General features: G+C 40.8%; 1 protein-coding gene and 1 non-coding gene across 2 annotated transcripts; both read left to right on the top strand.

Moving 5' to 3' along the window:
• Positions 1 to 8,734: 8,734 nt before the first annotated feature.
• Positions 8,735 to 14,287, top strand: ddx54 (DEAD (Asp-Glu-Ala-Asp) box polypeptide 54; the record flags this gene model as incomplete). Its single annotated transcript, XM_013911392.1, has 15 exons — positions 8,735 to 9,037; positions 9,925 to 10,051; positions 10,136 to 10,206; positions 10,295 to 10,483; positions 10,609 to 10,658; positions 10,749 to 10,790; positions 11,057 to 11,152; positions 11,243 to 11,364; positions 12,381 to 12,442; positions 12,770 to 12,901; positions 12,997 to 13,207; positions 13,308 to 13,439; positions 13,591 to 13,812; positions 13,924 to 13,997; positions 14,087 to 14,287. Coding segments are annotated over exons 1-15 (1,848 nt in total), but the record flags the coding sequence as incomplete, so codon positions are not given.
• On the top strand, positions 9,158 to 9,229 carry trnac-gca (transfer RNA cysteine (anticodon GCA)). The gene has a single exon. It is a non-coding gene; the product is annotated as a tRNA-Cys (tRNA).
• Positions 14,288 to 14,519: the final 232 nt, after the last annotated feature.

Raw genomic sequence — 14,519 nt, 5'->3', positions numbered from 1 at the left:
TTGCTCATTTGGTCCTTTTCTCTAAAAGACCCACAACACATATTTTCATACCAAAGAATACATCCTACCTACCTCGTGCAAAGCAGAGTGTCCAAACCAATATAAATCCAAACCCATACACCAGCCAGGTATGTAAAGTCATGGATGCAGCACAGTAGTGACAGTCAGTGGTCTGCGCTGAAGGACAGGTAGGCACAGATTTTCCCTGCTCTCATCTAATACTCCACCAAACCAGGCACAAAGAGAAATCTAGCAAAGATCCCACTTTCCAAACACGGAGCAGCCCAGCTGTCTCTCTCCACCCCTGTCTCAGCGAAGCTCGCGCAGCGTGTGAGCGAGCTGCCAGTGAGAGTCCAGTGAGAAAGGGAGCCAACCATCCAGGGAGTCAAGTCAGCTCAGCAGCCAGTCAGGCAAAGAGACGAAGGAGAGGAAGATGATTGAATGAATTAGCTAGACAGACCAGTGCCTCCCTCAGCGAGCGCCTCGTGTCCTGAGAAGCAGGAGCTGGCAAAAGTTTGAGCACAAAACAGAAAAAAACATCTCATCTCTCATGTCAGCTCCTGAAGAAAACAAATGAGAACACAGATGAACAGTGAAGCAACGAGTGTGGTCCTTTTCCAGTTGGGTCAAGCACATCAGTCAGGATTAATTCCTGATTGATAATCCATTGCTCCTAATAATAGCTCTATCACAATGTGTTAAAAGCCCAGCAGCTAAATGGGATGGCACGCAGGGGTCCTGGGTTGATGTGTGTCTAAGTGTGCATGTGTGTGTCTCTCAGAGAGGGAACAATGCCAGAGGACTTGCAAACACACTTTCCCAATTGGGCAGGTTATCTGAGCTTGGTGTATCACTGCACTTGCACACTGTGGAGAAAATTCTATCTAATCAAGAATTAAAGACTAAATCCTTTCTTAGAGACTGTAATACCAGCGGATAAGGCAGGCTTTGTGGTAAGCCCTCATTCCCTCCCCACCCAAAGCTACATATGGTCTGGCCTGATAGATGGCTGCCAATGATTGCTATCATTCATATTAAGACATATTGACAGGGTCAAAACCAGATTTTGCCACATATGTTTGTATGTTTTCAACACAGATGAATGCAGATACGGAATAATTTCATTAGAGAGCATATTTAGAAATTAAATAGATAATGATATCCTGCAGTTCTTCTCTTTTGTTTTGTGTTACACTTGCGTGCACGTGCCTGTTGTTATTAGTGCAGCAGCGTGTCAGTTGTCTCACTTTTTTGTGTTTTTATCCATGAGTCATTGTTTGTGAGAGTGTGAGAGAACGACAAACAGAGCAAGGACAAAAGAAGTGAAAGCAGTGTCTTAGTGAGGTAGAAAGGTTTATGTGGACAGTTGTTGTGGGCCTAAGGAGAATATATCCATGTGGGGAGAGAATACACATTATTCAGCTAACTGTGGAAGTAATACTGCCCATGCTTGCACACATGGAAACACAGCTCAGCGTGCCACAGTTCTGATTCGTCATGGTCAGGGCTGATGAATCTGTAATGTGAAATTTTCTTCCACGTCTTACCAAAGCAAATAAAAGAGCAGTGCTTGTGAAAGTCCCCATGCTGATGTGCACATGCCGTTTTAGTCACAACCTTTTTCTTCTCTCACCATCTCACAGCCCTTATTCATTTACATTCTGCTGAGCTGCTTGAGTCTTTGAGTGATAAAGCCATGAAAAAGAGAGTGAGAGAAGGATCGACTCCAAGGGGGGAAGAGGAGGTCCAGCAGTACAATGATGAAAGTAAGTCTTTCCCAAGCCGCTTCTGATACACAATAGCCGCTTAAAATACCCTTGAAGTCCCTGCCGGTGGCTAGTTTAGAGTGACAGTGACAAGAATAGGGAAGGCTACATGGCTTTAAATTCTTGATGAAATTGCAATTAAGACACCAGAGGAAGAACTGAGCCCGAGGCTGTGCAAGCAGCAACTTAAACACACATTGTGGAGGAGATGAAACTGAAAATGCCCATTAAGTCCTAACCACAGCCTTGTGGGTTCTCTGCTGTGTTAATGAGCAGTAATCCAGTGTTTGATCACATTGCTTCACAACATGTAAGGACACTCTGGGGGAGCTTATGCAGAGCAAAATCAAAACAAAACTTTAGAAGCTGCATGAGAAGCAGTGAGGTCTGAGGTCGTCTCAGGAACCACCAGTTTGCCTGGTTGTAGAAATACTCGCAGGTCTCTTTTACTCCCCTTTAGGGAGCGTTTTTGCACATTTGTCACATGTCTTAAGATTATTGGTTTAATGCTGGCACAGGCTGTAAGATTAACCATGGGAGCCCAGAAGGGGAAGCTGCCTTTTAGTACCCACAATACATATGTAATTGAAAGTTTGACCAAATGTACATACCTCTGCAGTTTTACACTGAAGGCAGTGAAAAGCCGGATTCTCCTTATACAGCAAAGGAGATCTCTAAGAAAAAGGCTTAGGTTCAGCTCGAGGTACGTAAGCGCTTCTGCGTTTTGATTTATTGCTCTGAAACAGCTCACATCGTTCTTATGGATTTATGTGCATTTCCTCTTGAGTCCTTGCAGTTACAATGAAACATTTTCCCTGTTTCTCATGAAATAGTACTTCATGCATGTGCTGTAATGTATAAAAAGCATGCTTCCAAAAGTTGCAGAATTAAAAGGTATATCTAAATAAAAAAGTTTGCAGAGACAAAATATCAGAGGTTTGGATTTGAAAGTTGACAAAGGGGCATGTTTACCACCACGTTGCATCACTTCTTCTTTTACCAACACTAAGCGTTTGAGAAGTGAGGAGGCCAATTACTGTATTTTCTAAAATGTTTTTCCCCACATTTATTCATGAGGTAAGATTTCAGCTGCTAAGAGTTCAGGGCTTCCTGTGTCAACTTCGCTGTGTCAGAATAAATCAGATGTTCTGAATGGTCAGCAGGCAGCTCAGTTTAGCAGCTAGAATCCTTAAAGACATTTTGGAATAAGCAATGACTTCATATTCTCTAAGGCACCTTCATAGCATTCCAGACACTGGTTTACACTGTGCTCTGGTAGTAAGCCAGACGATCCTTCTCCCATTTGGCTCAGTGGATGCCACATCCCCATTTCTAATTTCTTTTTAAATTTCTTGATCTGTTAGACCGCCGAACCCTTTTCCATTTTCCCTCAGTCCTTAAATGAGCAGCATTTCCGGATCTTGCTTGTATTTGTTTTTTGTATTCTTTGTCGCATGGTAACCTAATGGTTTTCAGAAGTGCTTCTGAGCAGTGAATTACACCACAGAGTCAGTCTGCTTTTCTAAATCCCCAAAAACGCCAAATCCCAAATTCTCAACATCCTAAACTTTTTTTTTCTTAATTGTCACTGATTTGGCATCAGTTTCCAACCTAGACACATTTCCCAGGCCCCACTGAGAATTTTTACTAAACTCTAAAGACATTAACAGTCACCAGAACACATTCTTCACAGTGATTCACCACCGGAGGCAGATGTTAAAACACGTTTCCAGAAAATGAAATCATCAAAACTCTCAACACAATCGGAAAAGAGTTCACCACTTTGTCAAAACTCCACACTTCTCTTGCAAAATGAAACACAGCACTTAAAACGACGCTCTCTGATCTGAAAAACAACTCCTTCCACTAAAACATTCTATTTACACACAGTACTACATCACCTATTTTAAGTAGTAAATAGCGAAACTAATCATTTCTCTTACATAATGCATTGGCAATATGAGAAACACTATAAAGAAAAACCAGTGTGCAGATGCAAAAGGTAACAAAGGCACTACAAAAAAAAGTAAATTTGCCTTCTGCTCTCTGCGGGGCCTCCTCTTAACCTTCCCCTGTGTTCTTGCTGCACCATCGTCTTGCCTAACGCCTGTACAAGTCAGTTGAAGTTACTTGAGGGCTGTTTCATACTCTGATGCAGGATTAAATTGTTATTCCAGTTGAGTTATCAATACAAAGTGTGCTAAATGCTTAAATGATGCAATTTGTGTTGAGAGATTTCCAAAACTGTGATTTCAAATTACATTTAAATGAGCCAGATGGAACTGTGCTCAGAGTTTAGCAGTTTGGAGTCACGTTGTTGACACACAAGCTTCATGATATTAGAAATGTCTGCAAATTTCTATTTTTTTGGGTTAAATAATGAGGAAAACTGTAAACACAGCATGAGACGTATAGTTAGTTCTATGAGCTATATCGTACACGTAAAGCATAAACGCTTATCATATCGTTTGTTCTTTGTTTTAGTTTATTTTGTGAATAAAACAAGTAGGACACATTGAATAACCTACCTCAGTAGAGATCCTCTGTTGCTGCTACATATTTGGCAACTTGTGTAGAATTGCAAGACAGCCTCAGGAGGCTGGAAAAACCCTCCCATACAATTTTCTGATGTAGCATGTAATGAAGCCTCAGTAGAGTCATTACTTGTCTTGTGCATGATGGCGCTGTATGGTTTCAAGCATAAATAAAACTGTTTTGATCCGATTGTGAGATACTGCCACAAGAGAACGAAGTTTAGTGAGAGTTCTGAGAAAAGAGTGAGCGCTTCCAAGAACTGTAATGCAAACACAAGCTTAGTTTTGGGTCTTGATCCTTGCATAAAGAGCTTTCTCTCTGGATTCCCTGAATCTTTTAATAATATTACAGTAGATGATGACATGACTAAATTCTTTGCAATCCTACGTTCAGAAAAGTTATTCTTAAATTGGTGAACCTTTTATCTTCTCTGTCTTTTACAAAGTGGCGAGCCCATGCCCATTTTTACATCTGATAGGATCAGTTTCTCCGACACGCTTTTTTAAAAACATCTAACCTAACCTAAAGAGCTTTTTATTACGTGAATACACAGCATTGCATACTTCTGAAAACATGCTACTAGTGACAAATTCAAAGTTAAGACATATTATTAAAAAACAGGACAAATATAAAAGTTCCATTTCAACATTTCAATGTATCTGTGTTTTATTTTCAGTTGAATTTGATCAAAAACCACAAAACTTTTCAACAGTCAAAATCACCTATTGAGAGTTGGCCTCAGAGGTTACAACGTCGATCATGATGGGTTAAGTCGGGGTCCAGAGAAATCACCAGGTTAACATACTTGTAAGTCTACTTGAGCATGTGAGCGCTGCTCCTCTGAGCGTCTTATCAGCCTGTGGCACTAAGCGTGGCAGGGTCCAGTCAGTGGCCAGATATTTTGTGCATGGCTGCTCTGTCTTCTTGCCCAGGAGCTTGGGGGGGTGGGGGTGGCAGTTAAAGCCCAGGGGCCTCTCACCATCTGCTGCTCTCACTAGGGGTGGGAGAATTACACTCACTGTGCAGAACATCCTCTCTGCTCGGGCTCTGAGACTTTTATCTACCTCACCAGGTTATTCACATCAGCATGATTCACTCTGCCTGTTGGCATATTGAGCAGAACGTATAAATAAGGACTACAGAGTTAAATAAATATGCAACTTAAATAGACGTCCAAATGTTTCAGGCGTTCTTCATATTTTCCAAACTGCTGTACTTGACTGATTTTAAAATTATGGAATTGTAAGTTTTCTTTAAGGGCTGAAAGAGTTTGCTGTAATAATAATAATAATAATATAAAAAATGCATCTTTTTAGGTCATCACTCAGTGTAATTCTTGCATTTGAAAACTTGGATAGAATTTTCTTTCATGAAACAAAAATCCAAAGCAGATATTTCCTCCCATACGGCCATTTAAAACTATCTGAGGAGCTGTTATCAGATTTCCGAGATTAATGTGCCCCTTGGATGTACAGCGTCTGGCATGAAAAATCAAACCAGTGTTTGAAGGCTTGCTGCAGGGATTTGAACGCCTGATATGCTACAGTGCATCAGTCGCAACACTAATTGGATGTTTGGACTATTTTTAAAAGGTCCACTGAACCCACGGCCAGCTTTTTGAAGAGTGCCGTGATAAATTATTGAGTCGACACAGATATGGAAGAATATTTCACTTCTACCCCCATTTAAAAGCTAAGCTTTACGAACCATAAGCTCAATAATCTCTTAATTTAAACATTCCCCTCAATCTCCAAGGCTTAGAGGCAGCATCTGCCACATACAGAAACATCTTTAGAAAAATCCAACCTGACACATGTTGACATCTGTTTCCTTAATGACTTTCATTCAGCGTTCACTCGCTCACAGACTGAATGGCAGACTAGTGTATTTGTGCACTCACTAAAACACACACTGCAGAGTTTTTAGAGGTTTTAGCTTCTATGCAAGTCTCCTACAACCAAAAATACATTTGCATTTTAAAGATCTTATGATCACACTTAGAGAAAGATGGGTTGTTCTGCAGCCACGTCCCAAATTGGAAAATTAAAACATGCTACTGTAGCTTTGTTTTTTTCCCCTCTGTAGCCCAAGATGCACATCAACAAAAACATTAAAAGCCCTGCCTGATGAATAATAAATAACCCCAGAAAAGAAACTGCCAGAGTCACATGATGTGGAGATGAAGGAGTTATTCAGGAGGGCTCTGCAAAGTAGGAAAACTGAGAGTTAAGACACTGCCAAGAGCTTTGGAGGCTGACCCGAAGGCATGCTGATGCCAAAATCCCGGTTTTATTTGAATGCTTAGTTGAAACCACCACAACTTTCCTGCTACTGCCAGCTTCATATCTTAATCCCCCCAGGCTTTATCACTTAAATCACCCATAAGGACAAAAGCGGAATCCTATCCTGGCGACTCGCTGCACCTATTGCCTGTGTGTAAGCCCTCTCAGCTCCCTGAACAGATTTGGGTGCAGGCCACCAAAGTCAGGCTATGTCTGTGTGTGTGGAGGGGGAATATGAATGGCATTAGCTCCAGGCTGTTGCCATGGTGTTGACTTATTTACTGTACGTCAGCCCACTGACTTCAAGCAGCACAGTACATATTTTTTTTTTGGCTGTCAGTGTCAGTGTTATCATCCAAAGGACACATTTCCACTGGGTGATTTAAAAAATTCAACTGTGGCTGGCTGTGAACAAGTGAAGTTTATGAGCAGGGGCACAATGTGCTCTGAGCTGGAGATACACCTACCCAACAGAAAACGCGTTGTTAGTTTTAATTCATGATATACTTATAATAAAAAGAGTTCCCTTGAGAGGGAAACAAAAAAGTAGTTCATCAAAAAGGTGTGAAAAAGCACAAGGGAGTGATTGTGAACGGACAGCACGGCTACACCATGACAGTTGGGGGGTGGGGAGGTGATATCTTGGGCAGCTGTTTTCTTGAGCAACACGACGACTTGCATTTTAATGAAACCACAAAGGACATTTTATTTTGTGCAAAAATCAATACATGGATGAGTGGATTACAGGAGACTACCAGAGGCAAATATTGCCAAAATGTCTTATGTGAAACCATTTTAGCATAAAATGAAATAAGACCACAAGACAAAAAATAAAAAAAGCTCAGATTTGATCCTAATATTTGATCCCTTCATTTATCCGGTTGTGTAAGATTTGAATTTGAATTTCAAAGATTTGTTCTGTATATCTTTGACACTGCGCATTTAAAGATAGAGGGAGCACTCTGTTTAGTAATACCATCAATGATAGTGTGATAACGAATGATAAAATACTTTTTTTCTGCTTAATGTGCTCATAAGGTGGCATTTAAAAGGAATAATCCTAAATTTAGCACTGCAAGTAATTAACAAGGAAACTTTGAGATTCTGTTCCCCAAGCCTGTGTTTGTGCCAGCAACTAAAATCTGTTTTTTTGGAGCATATTTCAGGGTGACGGTTGTATATAGGACAGTTGTGGCGTGGATGGGTAGACTTTCCCTGCCAAAATGTGCTGTGCACTCACAAAAAGTTATGCAACTGAAAGAATTTGTCTTCCACGAGTTTTTGAGTCATATAAAAACACAGTCATCAGAATGAAAGCATATTTGGGTAACGCTCTTTTGCATGCTTGAAGAATATTTTTTTATCTCTTTAGTTGTTTCCTGGGGCTAAGCTATACCCAGCACCAAGGAAAAGAAAAAAGAAAAAAAGAACACAGCTTTGTTACTTTGATTTTTTTATCAGTCAGATAAGAGAGATTATATTTGCAAAAATGTGCAACCTTAGTGATCTTAATGTGAATTTGTCTGGATACACTGGAGCTGCAAGATACGGGAACTGTCTGTGACTGTGAATAATACATCGTAGAGGTTCAAACTATGACTCAGCAATGAGACATCAGCCAGCTTTTGTATGTATATAGAAACACTAAAACAATAGGGCAAATGGGTGAGGATGCTTATATCAAAAAGAAATGAAAAGCAGCGTTCCTGTTTGATTCCATTTGTACAATACACTGATTAAAATAGATGAATACATTAAGAAATGAATGTTACCCCACCACTGTGAGAGGCCAAGTGGCAAATGTTGTGCTGCTTTTAACAGAATTTAAATAGTCCGGCAAGATATATAAAAAAACATAATGTGACATCTTGGGTGCAGGCATATAAAGATTAACCCAAAGAGCTCAAAATCTGCACACCAGCATTCAGATTAATCTTTAAAAGCTTTCAGATTTTAAACTATATCAGTGCTTTCTTTTAAAAAAATCCAATTTTACTTTTAGGGTGAGTGAACAAATTAATTCTAGAAATTTAAGAGACGTAGTCACAGACTTATTAAAAGAAACAGTCTTTAAATCCTGCATGTAAATGAAATATTGTTGTAGCTTGTAACGCGTTTCACACTCCCTGGCAGTAGGGGGCAGCGTTGAGTTTCAAGCCACGCGACTGCACTTGGAGGTAGAAGAAGAAAATGAAGCTCACACGTGTTTTCAACATGTCTGCGTGCTGTGTCTTTTGATGGGGTGTTTTGAAAACTTGATGCCATTTCGATAATTCAGAAATCTGCAGAGAAAAACAAATTTCCTGCCGCGGGCTGAAAGGACACTAAAGTGACAGGATGGCTCAGAGAAAGAAGAAGCTGACGAAGAAGAAGAGACACACAGCCAACAGAGAGCCGGAGACCGACTCTGACGGAGACTTCGAGCTGGCTGTTGAAATTAAAGACGATGATTCGGTAAGTTTTAAACGATTAAAACCTTCTTACACGTCCTCTCGAGTCTCTTAATCATCTGATCGTCGATCTGCACGATTCATCGATGTCTAATGTCACTGTTTTGAGCCAGTAGAAGGCAGAGGGGGTATAGCTCAGTGGTAGAGCATTTGACTGCAGATCAAGAGGTCTCCGGTTCAAATCCGGATGCCCCCTGAAAAAACAGTTTCTTCTCATATACTCTGAATTATTTGTTAGTACCATTGCAAAAACAGTTTGTTTCCTTCCGCTCTAGTTCTAAACTAAACTAAACCCTGAAAGTAGAATGAAAAACTAGTCTCTAGAATAAGAAAAAGGTTAAACTAATTGAAAATGTTGCCTTTAGAACTGCCCTAATTTCTCCAGATATTTTTGTCCATAATATTTGTCAGAGATGCTCTTGTGCATACATGAACTGTACCCAGTGGTTATTTAGGTACAATTTTGCTGTTACCTTCAGATCCAAGTCGTCTGGCCATTCTCCTCTGGCATTAACAAGGCGTTTTTACCAAGAGAACTGCCACTCACTGGATATTTCCTTGTTTTTTTGCATCATTCTCCGTAAACCCTAGAGATGGTTGTATAGTAGATCAGCAGGTTTTGAAATGGTAAAAATTTGTAAATAACAAAGTGGCATCTGTGGATATTTAGCGTTTTGCTGCACCAGAGATGTAGGTCTCCCACTCTTACATCACAGCAACAACCCTTGACCATAAAATGAGACTCCCTCACTTAAGATTTTTATTAATTCATTCTCAGTATAAGGAATATTGAAATCTTTCACTGTATAACGTTTTGATCAGTTTTTTAGACGTCTTGAAGGTTTCATCTTGCTAAGAAGTAGTCCTCGTGTTTCTTTATTTGTCTCACAGCCAGGGCGGAAACTGCCGCGCTTCCCTGCAGCATCAGAGTGCTTGTCAGATGTGGAGCCAGACACCAGGGAGCTGGTCAGAGCTCAAAACAAGAAGAAAAAGAAATCTGGAGGGTTTCAGTCCATGGGTAGGTTTTCCACTATCTGCCTACTTGGATGTGTCCATTTGAGCTGAAACAAAGCTAGATGACCTGTCTGATGTCTGATTTCAGGTCTCAGTTACCCTGTTTTTAAAGGCGTCATGAAGAAGGGTTACAAAATTCCTACTCCCATCCAAAGAAAGGTTTGTTGGTGCTGCTTCGAGGTTATGTGTCATGTTACACTGTGATGTAAATATGTGACTTATTACATGCTTCTTTTCACCACTTCAGACTGTACCTGTAATTTTGGATGGAAAAGATGTTGTAGCCATGGCTCGGACTGGCAGCGGTAAGACTGCTGCCTTCCTGATTCCCATGTTTGAGAAGCTAAAGGCCCCTCAGGCCCAAACAGGAGCCAGGGCCCTCATTCTGACCCCCACCAGAGAGTTGGCCCTACAGACCATGAAGTTCACGAAAGAGGTGAGTGGAAATTACCATTCATGTAGGTCTTGCAGGTGAAAAGTGTGAAATAAAGCCGTTAACTACATCTTTAGGTGTGTTATTAATGTACTACCTGTTTTCCTTTCTCTATCGGGGTCTCGCAGCTGGGAAAATTCACCGGTCTCAAGACTGCTTTGATCCTTGGTGGAGACAGGTGCGTGACTACTTAGCTGTCTTGTTACTTTGTTCTTCTTGTTGCTCTTTGATGTCGTCTGTTAATGTGAATGCCTCTGCTGTTTTTCAGGATGGAAGATCAGTTTGCTGCTCTCCATGAAAACCCTGACATGTGAGTTCTTTTATATATTTTTTTATTTAACCCCCCACGTGGAGACCTAAGTTAATGAATATGATAACAAAGACATGTAGAAGTTTCAAATTGATACCATAGTTGTGTCTACTGCAAATAGGTATCAAATCCCACCGATCTTGACCTTAAGGTTAGAATTCAGAGGTCAAGTTTTTTGGAAAGTCACATGATAACTTAAGAAAAAGGGTACATAGGATTTTATGGATTTTTATGCTGAAATGCTAAGCTCAGTTCTCCCCCTTCAGTATCATCGGTACCCCTGGTCGTCTTATGCACGTTGTCATGGAGATGAACCTGAAGTTGCACAGTGTGGAGTATGTGGTGTTTGACGAGGCTGACAGGTGAGAAATTGCATTTTTCATGTTTTTTTTTGTTTTTTATTTATTGTTCTAATTTTCCAAATTGAATTCTGAAATGTTTTCCTGAATCAGGTTGTTCGAAATGGGCTTTGCTGAGCAGCTTCAGGAGATCATCCGCAGACTTCCAGACACTAGACAGACTCTGCTGTTTTCTGCCACCCTGCCTAAACTGTTGGTGGAGTTTGCCAGAGCTGGTAAGATTAACCGTTTCATTTCTACTCTGTTAGGTTTAATTCAGTTGAGTCCAAGTCACAATATTGAAACTCTGTGATGTAAGTAAACAGCCTAAATTATAGATAGAGACTGAGTTGATTTGTTTCATCTGAATGTAGTTGACATCTTCTGCATATTAGAGAAAATGCATAAACTGTCTTCTAATGTTTTCCCATAGCTGCTGTTTTTAACTGTCGTCTGGCCTTTCTCACCTTCATGCCCCACTTCCCTCAGTTTCTGTTAATCATGAAAAAAAAAGAAAGTTAGCATCTTTTTTTTCTTGGGAAATGAAAGTTAGCAGAATCTATTGATATACACTTGTTACCTTTTCACTACAAAAATCACTTTCAAAGTCATATCCATTTGAGTCCCAGTCACACAGATCTAGAGAACAGTTGGTGAACACCTGCCAACCACTGGTTGGTTGCACAAAATGTGTATTCCCTGACCAGTTGGTGGGTGCTAGAGGTTGCTGGTGTTTGCAGGGTTAAATTGGTTACATATAGGTTGCAAACACTTGCCAATTACTCCACAAGCAGCGGTGAAACTGTGAAATGGCAACACTAACTGTGCCTTTTTCAAATGTGTTAGCCACGTTGGTGAGGCATAACTTTAACTTTGAAGGTGAATGGTTTCCACTTCCAGTTTGTATCGTTCTTCAAGTTTTACTGCTGATCAGCTGGTAAGTTAGTGAGTGCTTGGAGACAAGTTGGCATTTTCTATACAAACCTCTACAGTTGTTACCTGGATCCTCACTGGAGAGGGACATGTGACCAGAGACCATGGAGAGTGAATGATATTCTTTGACTTCAGGGGATTATGGGAAATAACTGCTGACAACGAGAAGTGGGCGTAACCTGAACTGAACATCAAGTTTTTCTGGCTTATTTTCTCATCATAAAGCATATTCATTCAACTTAGCTTCCATATTTTTTCGCATCTAAAGGCAAATGAACCTAATTATATTCACACCGGTGTATACAAACTTTTTTCTCAGGCCTGACAGAACCTGTACTGATTCGTTTGGATGTGGATTCCAAGCTCAGTGATCAGATCAAGGTAAAAAGGCAGAATTTGCTTTTGTTTTATTTACCTTTTGGTTAATCTGAGAAATTAGATGGAAGGTTTTGCATTATTTATTACAACCTGAGTACAGGATTATTGCATCTACTCTACATGCTAACTTATGTTAAATCAGCTACTGTGTCAGTGTCTTGGTCTTTCTACTTGTTGCTCTGTCTTCAGACACTTGCTATTCAAACATTTTGTATTCTTCTCCCAGAAATGTTGAAAGATTTAAATGTAAAGCCCAAAGCAAAAGTCCTTACAGTCACCTGATGTTTCCATGGCTTTGAGCATGTTTTAATTTCTTCTAACTTTCATCAGCTGTCATTCTTCCACCTGCGTGTGGATGACAAGCCGGCTCTGCTGCTCCACCTCCTGAGGAACGTAGTGAAGCCTCAGGAACAGACAGTGGTCTTTGCTGCCACCAAACACCATGTGGAGTACCTAAAAGAGGTAAGATAACAGTGTAGCCTAAATTTGTGAGAATGTTAAATATTGTTTTAAAAACTAGAGCTTTAGTTGACTTCTTTTTTCCCCCTGATGTCCAGCTGCTGTCGTCAGAAGGTTTAGAGTGTGCCTACATCTACAGTGCCCTTGATCAGACTGCCAGGAAGATCAACATTGGGAAATTTGTGCATCGGAAAGCCATGGTGCTTCTGGTGACTGATGTTGCTGCTCGTGGTATAGACATCCCCCTGCTGGATAATGTCATCAATTACAACTTCCCCTCCAAGGCCAAACTTTTCTTGCACAGAGTTGGTGAGCAGCTGTATGCAGAAGGAACAAAGTGATTGAGCCTCTTTAATTTGAAATGATTAGGCCAGCATTACGTGTATTTTCCCCTGTCTTTTCCCATCAGGGCGTGTGGGACGAGCGGGCCGAAGTGGCACAGCCTATAGTCTGATTTGTCCTGATGAAATGCCTTATGTCTACGACCTCCACCTCTTCCTAGGGCGACCAGTTCAGTTTGCTTCACCTGAACACACACAAGGTAGACTCCACTGCATGCCTGTCAGGTCTTAAAGTGACAGATGAACTGTTTAACTGATGTGCTACACATTTGAGGTTGCTAATAAACTTTATTTAGTGCTCTTTTTATCTCTCACTGTATTGAAATGTCTGCATTTCTTTTCGTACTCCAGATTCAGAAGGTGTGTTTGGTCGAGTCCCTCAGAGGATCTTGGATGATGAAAGTGCTCATCTGATCACGTCTCACGAAAACTCCCTGGACCTGCAAAATCTGCTCCGTGTCTCAGAGAACGCCTACAAGCAGTACCTCAAGTCGCGGCCAAACCCCTCGCCGGAGTCCATCAGACGGGTTAAAAACACAGATGTGTCCAGCATGGGTGTCCATCCGGTACTTGGTAAGTTCAAAGGAGGATAAAGTATAAAAAGAAGAGAGAAATTATGAAAATAATCAAAAGGAGTAGTGAGGAACTGATGGCAGTTAAGTAAGACAATTTGATTTGTTTCAGGGTGTGGTCTGGAAAAAATGGAACTGGAGTGCCTTCAAATAGTCGATGCCATCAAGAGCTACAAATCCAAAGCGGTGAGTTTGATGCAGACACATCGCAGCGCTGCATTTTCTGGTAAAAAGTGTTCTAGAAAGCAAAGAAACATAATTGTCTCCTGAAATAGACCATCTTCGAAATCAACTCCAGTAGTAAGACACCAGCCAGTGAGGTGATGCGGGCCAAACGCTCTAAAGACACTCGGCTAGTGGACAAATTCAGCAAGCAGAGAGAAGACCGAGCTGCGGAAAGCAGGCTGCAGCAGCCAACCAACCCCACCACTACTGCTGACTGTGACATCACCGAAAAGGTTGAGAGTGATTTAAATGTAAGCATGGGTGAAGTATTGCTTCTTTCTTTCTTCCCTGGATCTCTGTAGTTGCAGGTTTACATCAGTTTCATTAAGGATTAAGCACACATTGAACTCCAGGAAATCATAAATTAAAGTGTGGATATTACCTGTCCACAGATTCATGGTGACTAACTGCTCTTTTAACTGTTTGGTGACTTTGCTTTGTTTGGCGATTGTAGAAATGGTTTACATGAGCTTATAGCTGAGA

Source organism: Pundamilia nyererei, unplaced genomic scaffold, assembly GCF_000239375.1.
Source record: "Pundamilia nyererei isolate P.nyererei 1_Seehausen unplaced genomic scaffold, PunNye1.0 scaffold00063, whole genome shotgun sequence".
Taxonomy (NCBI): domain Eukaryota; kingdom Metazoa; phylum Chordata; class Actinopteri; order Cichliformes; family Cichlidae; genus Pundamilia; species Pundamilia nyererei.
Note: the sequence above shows the minus strand (reverse complement) of the source record. Positions and strands in the feature narration are given on the sequence as shown.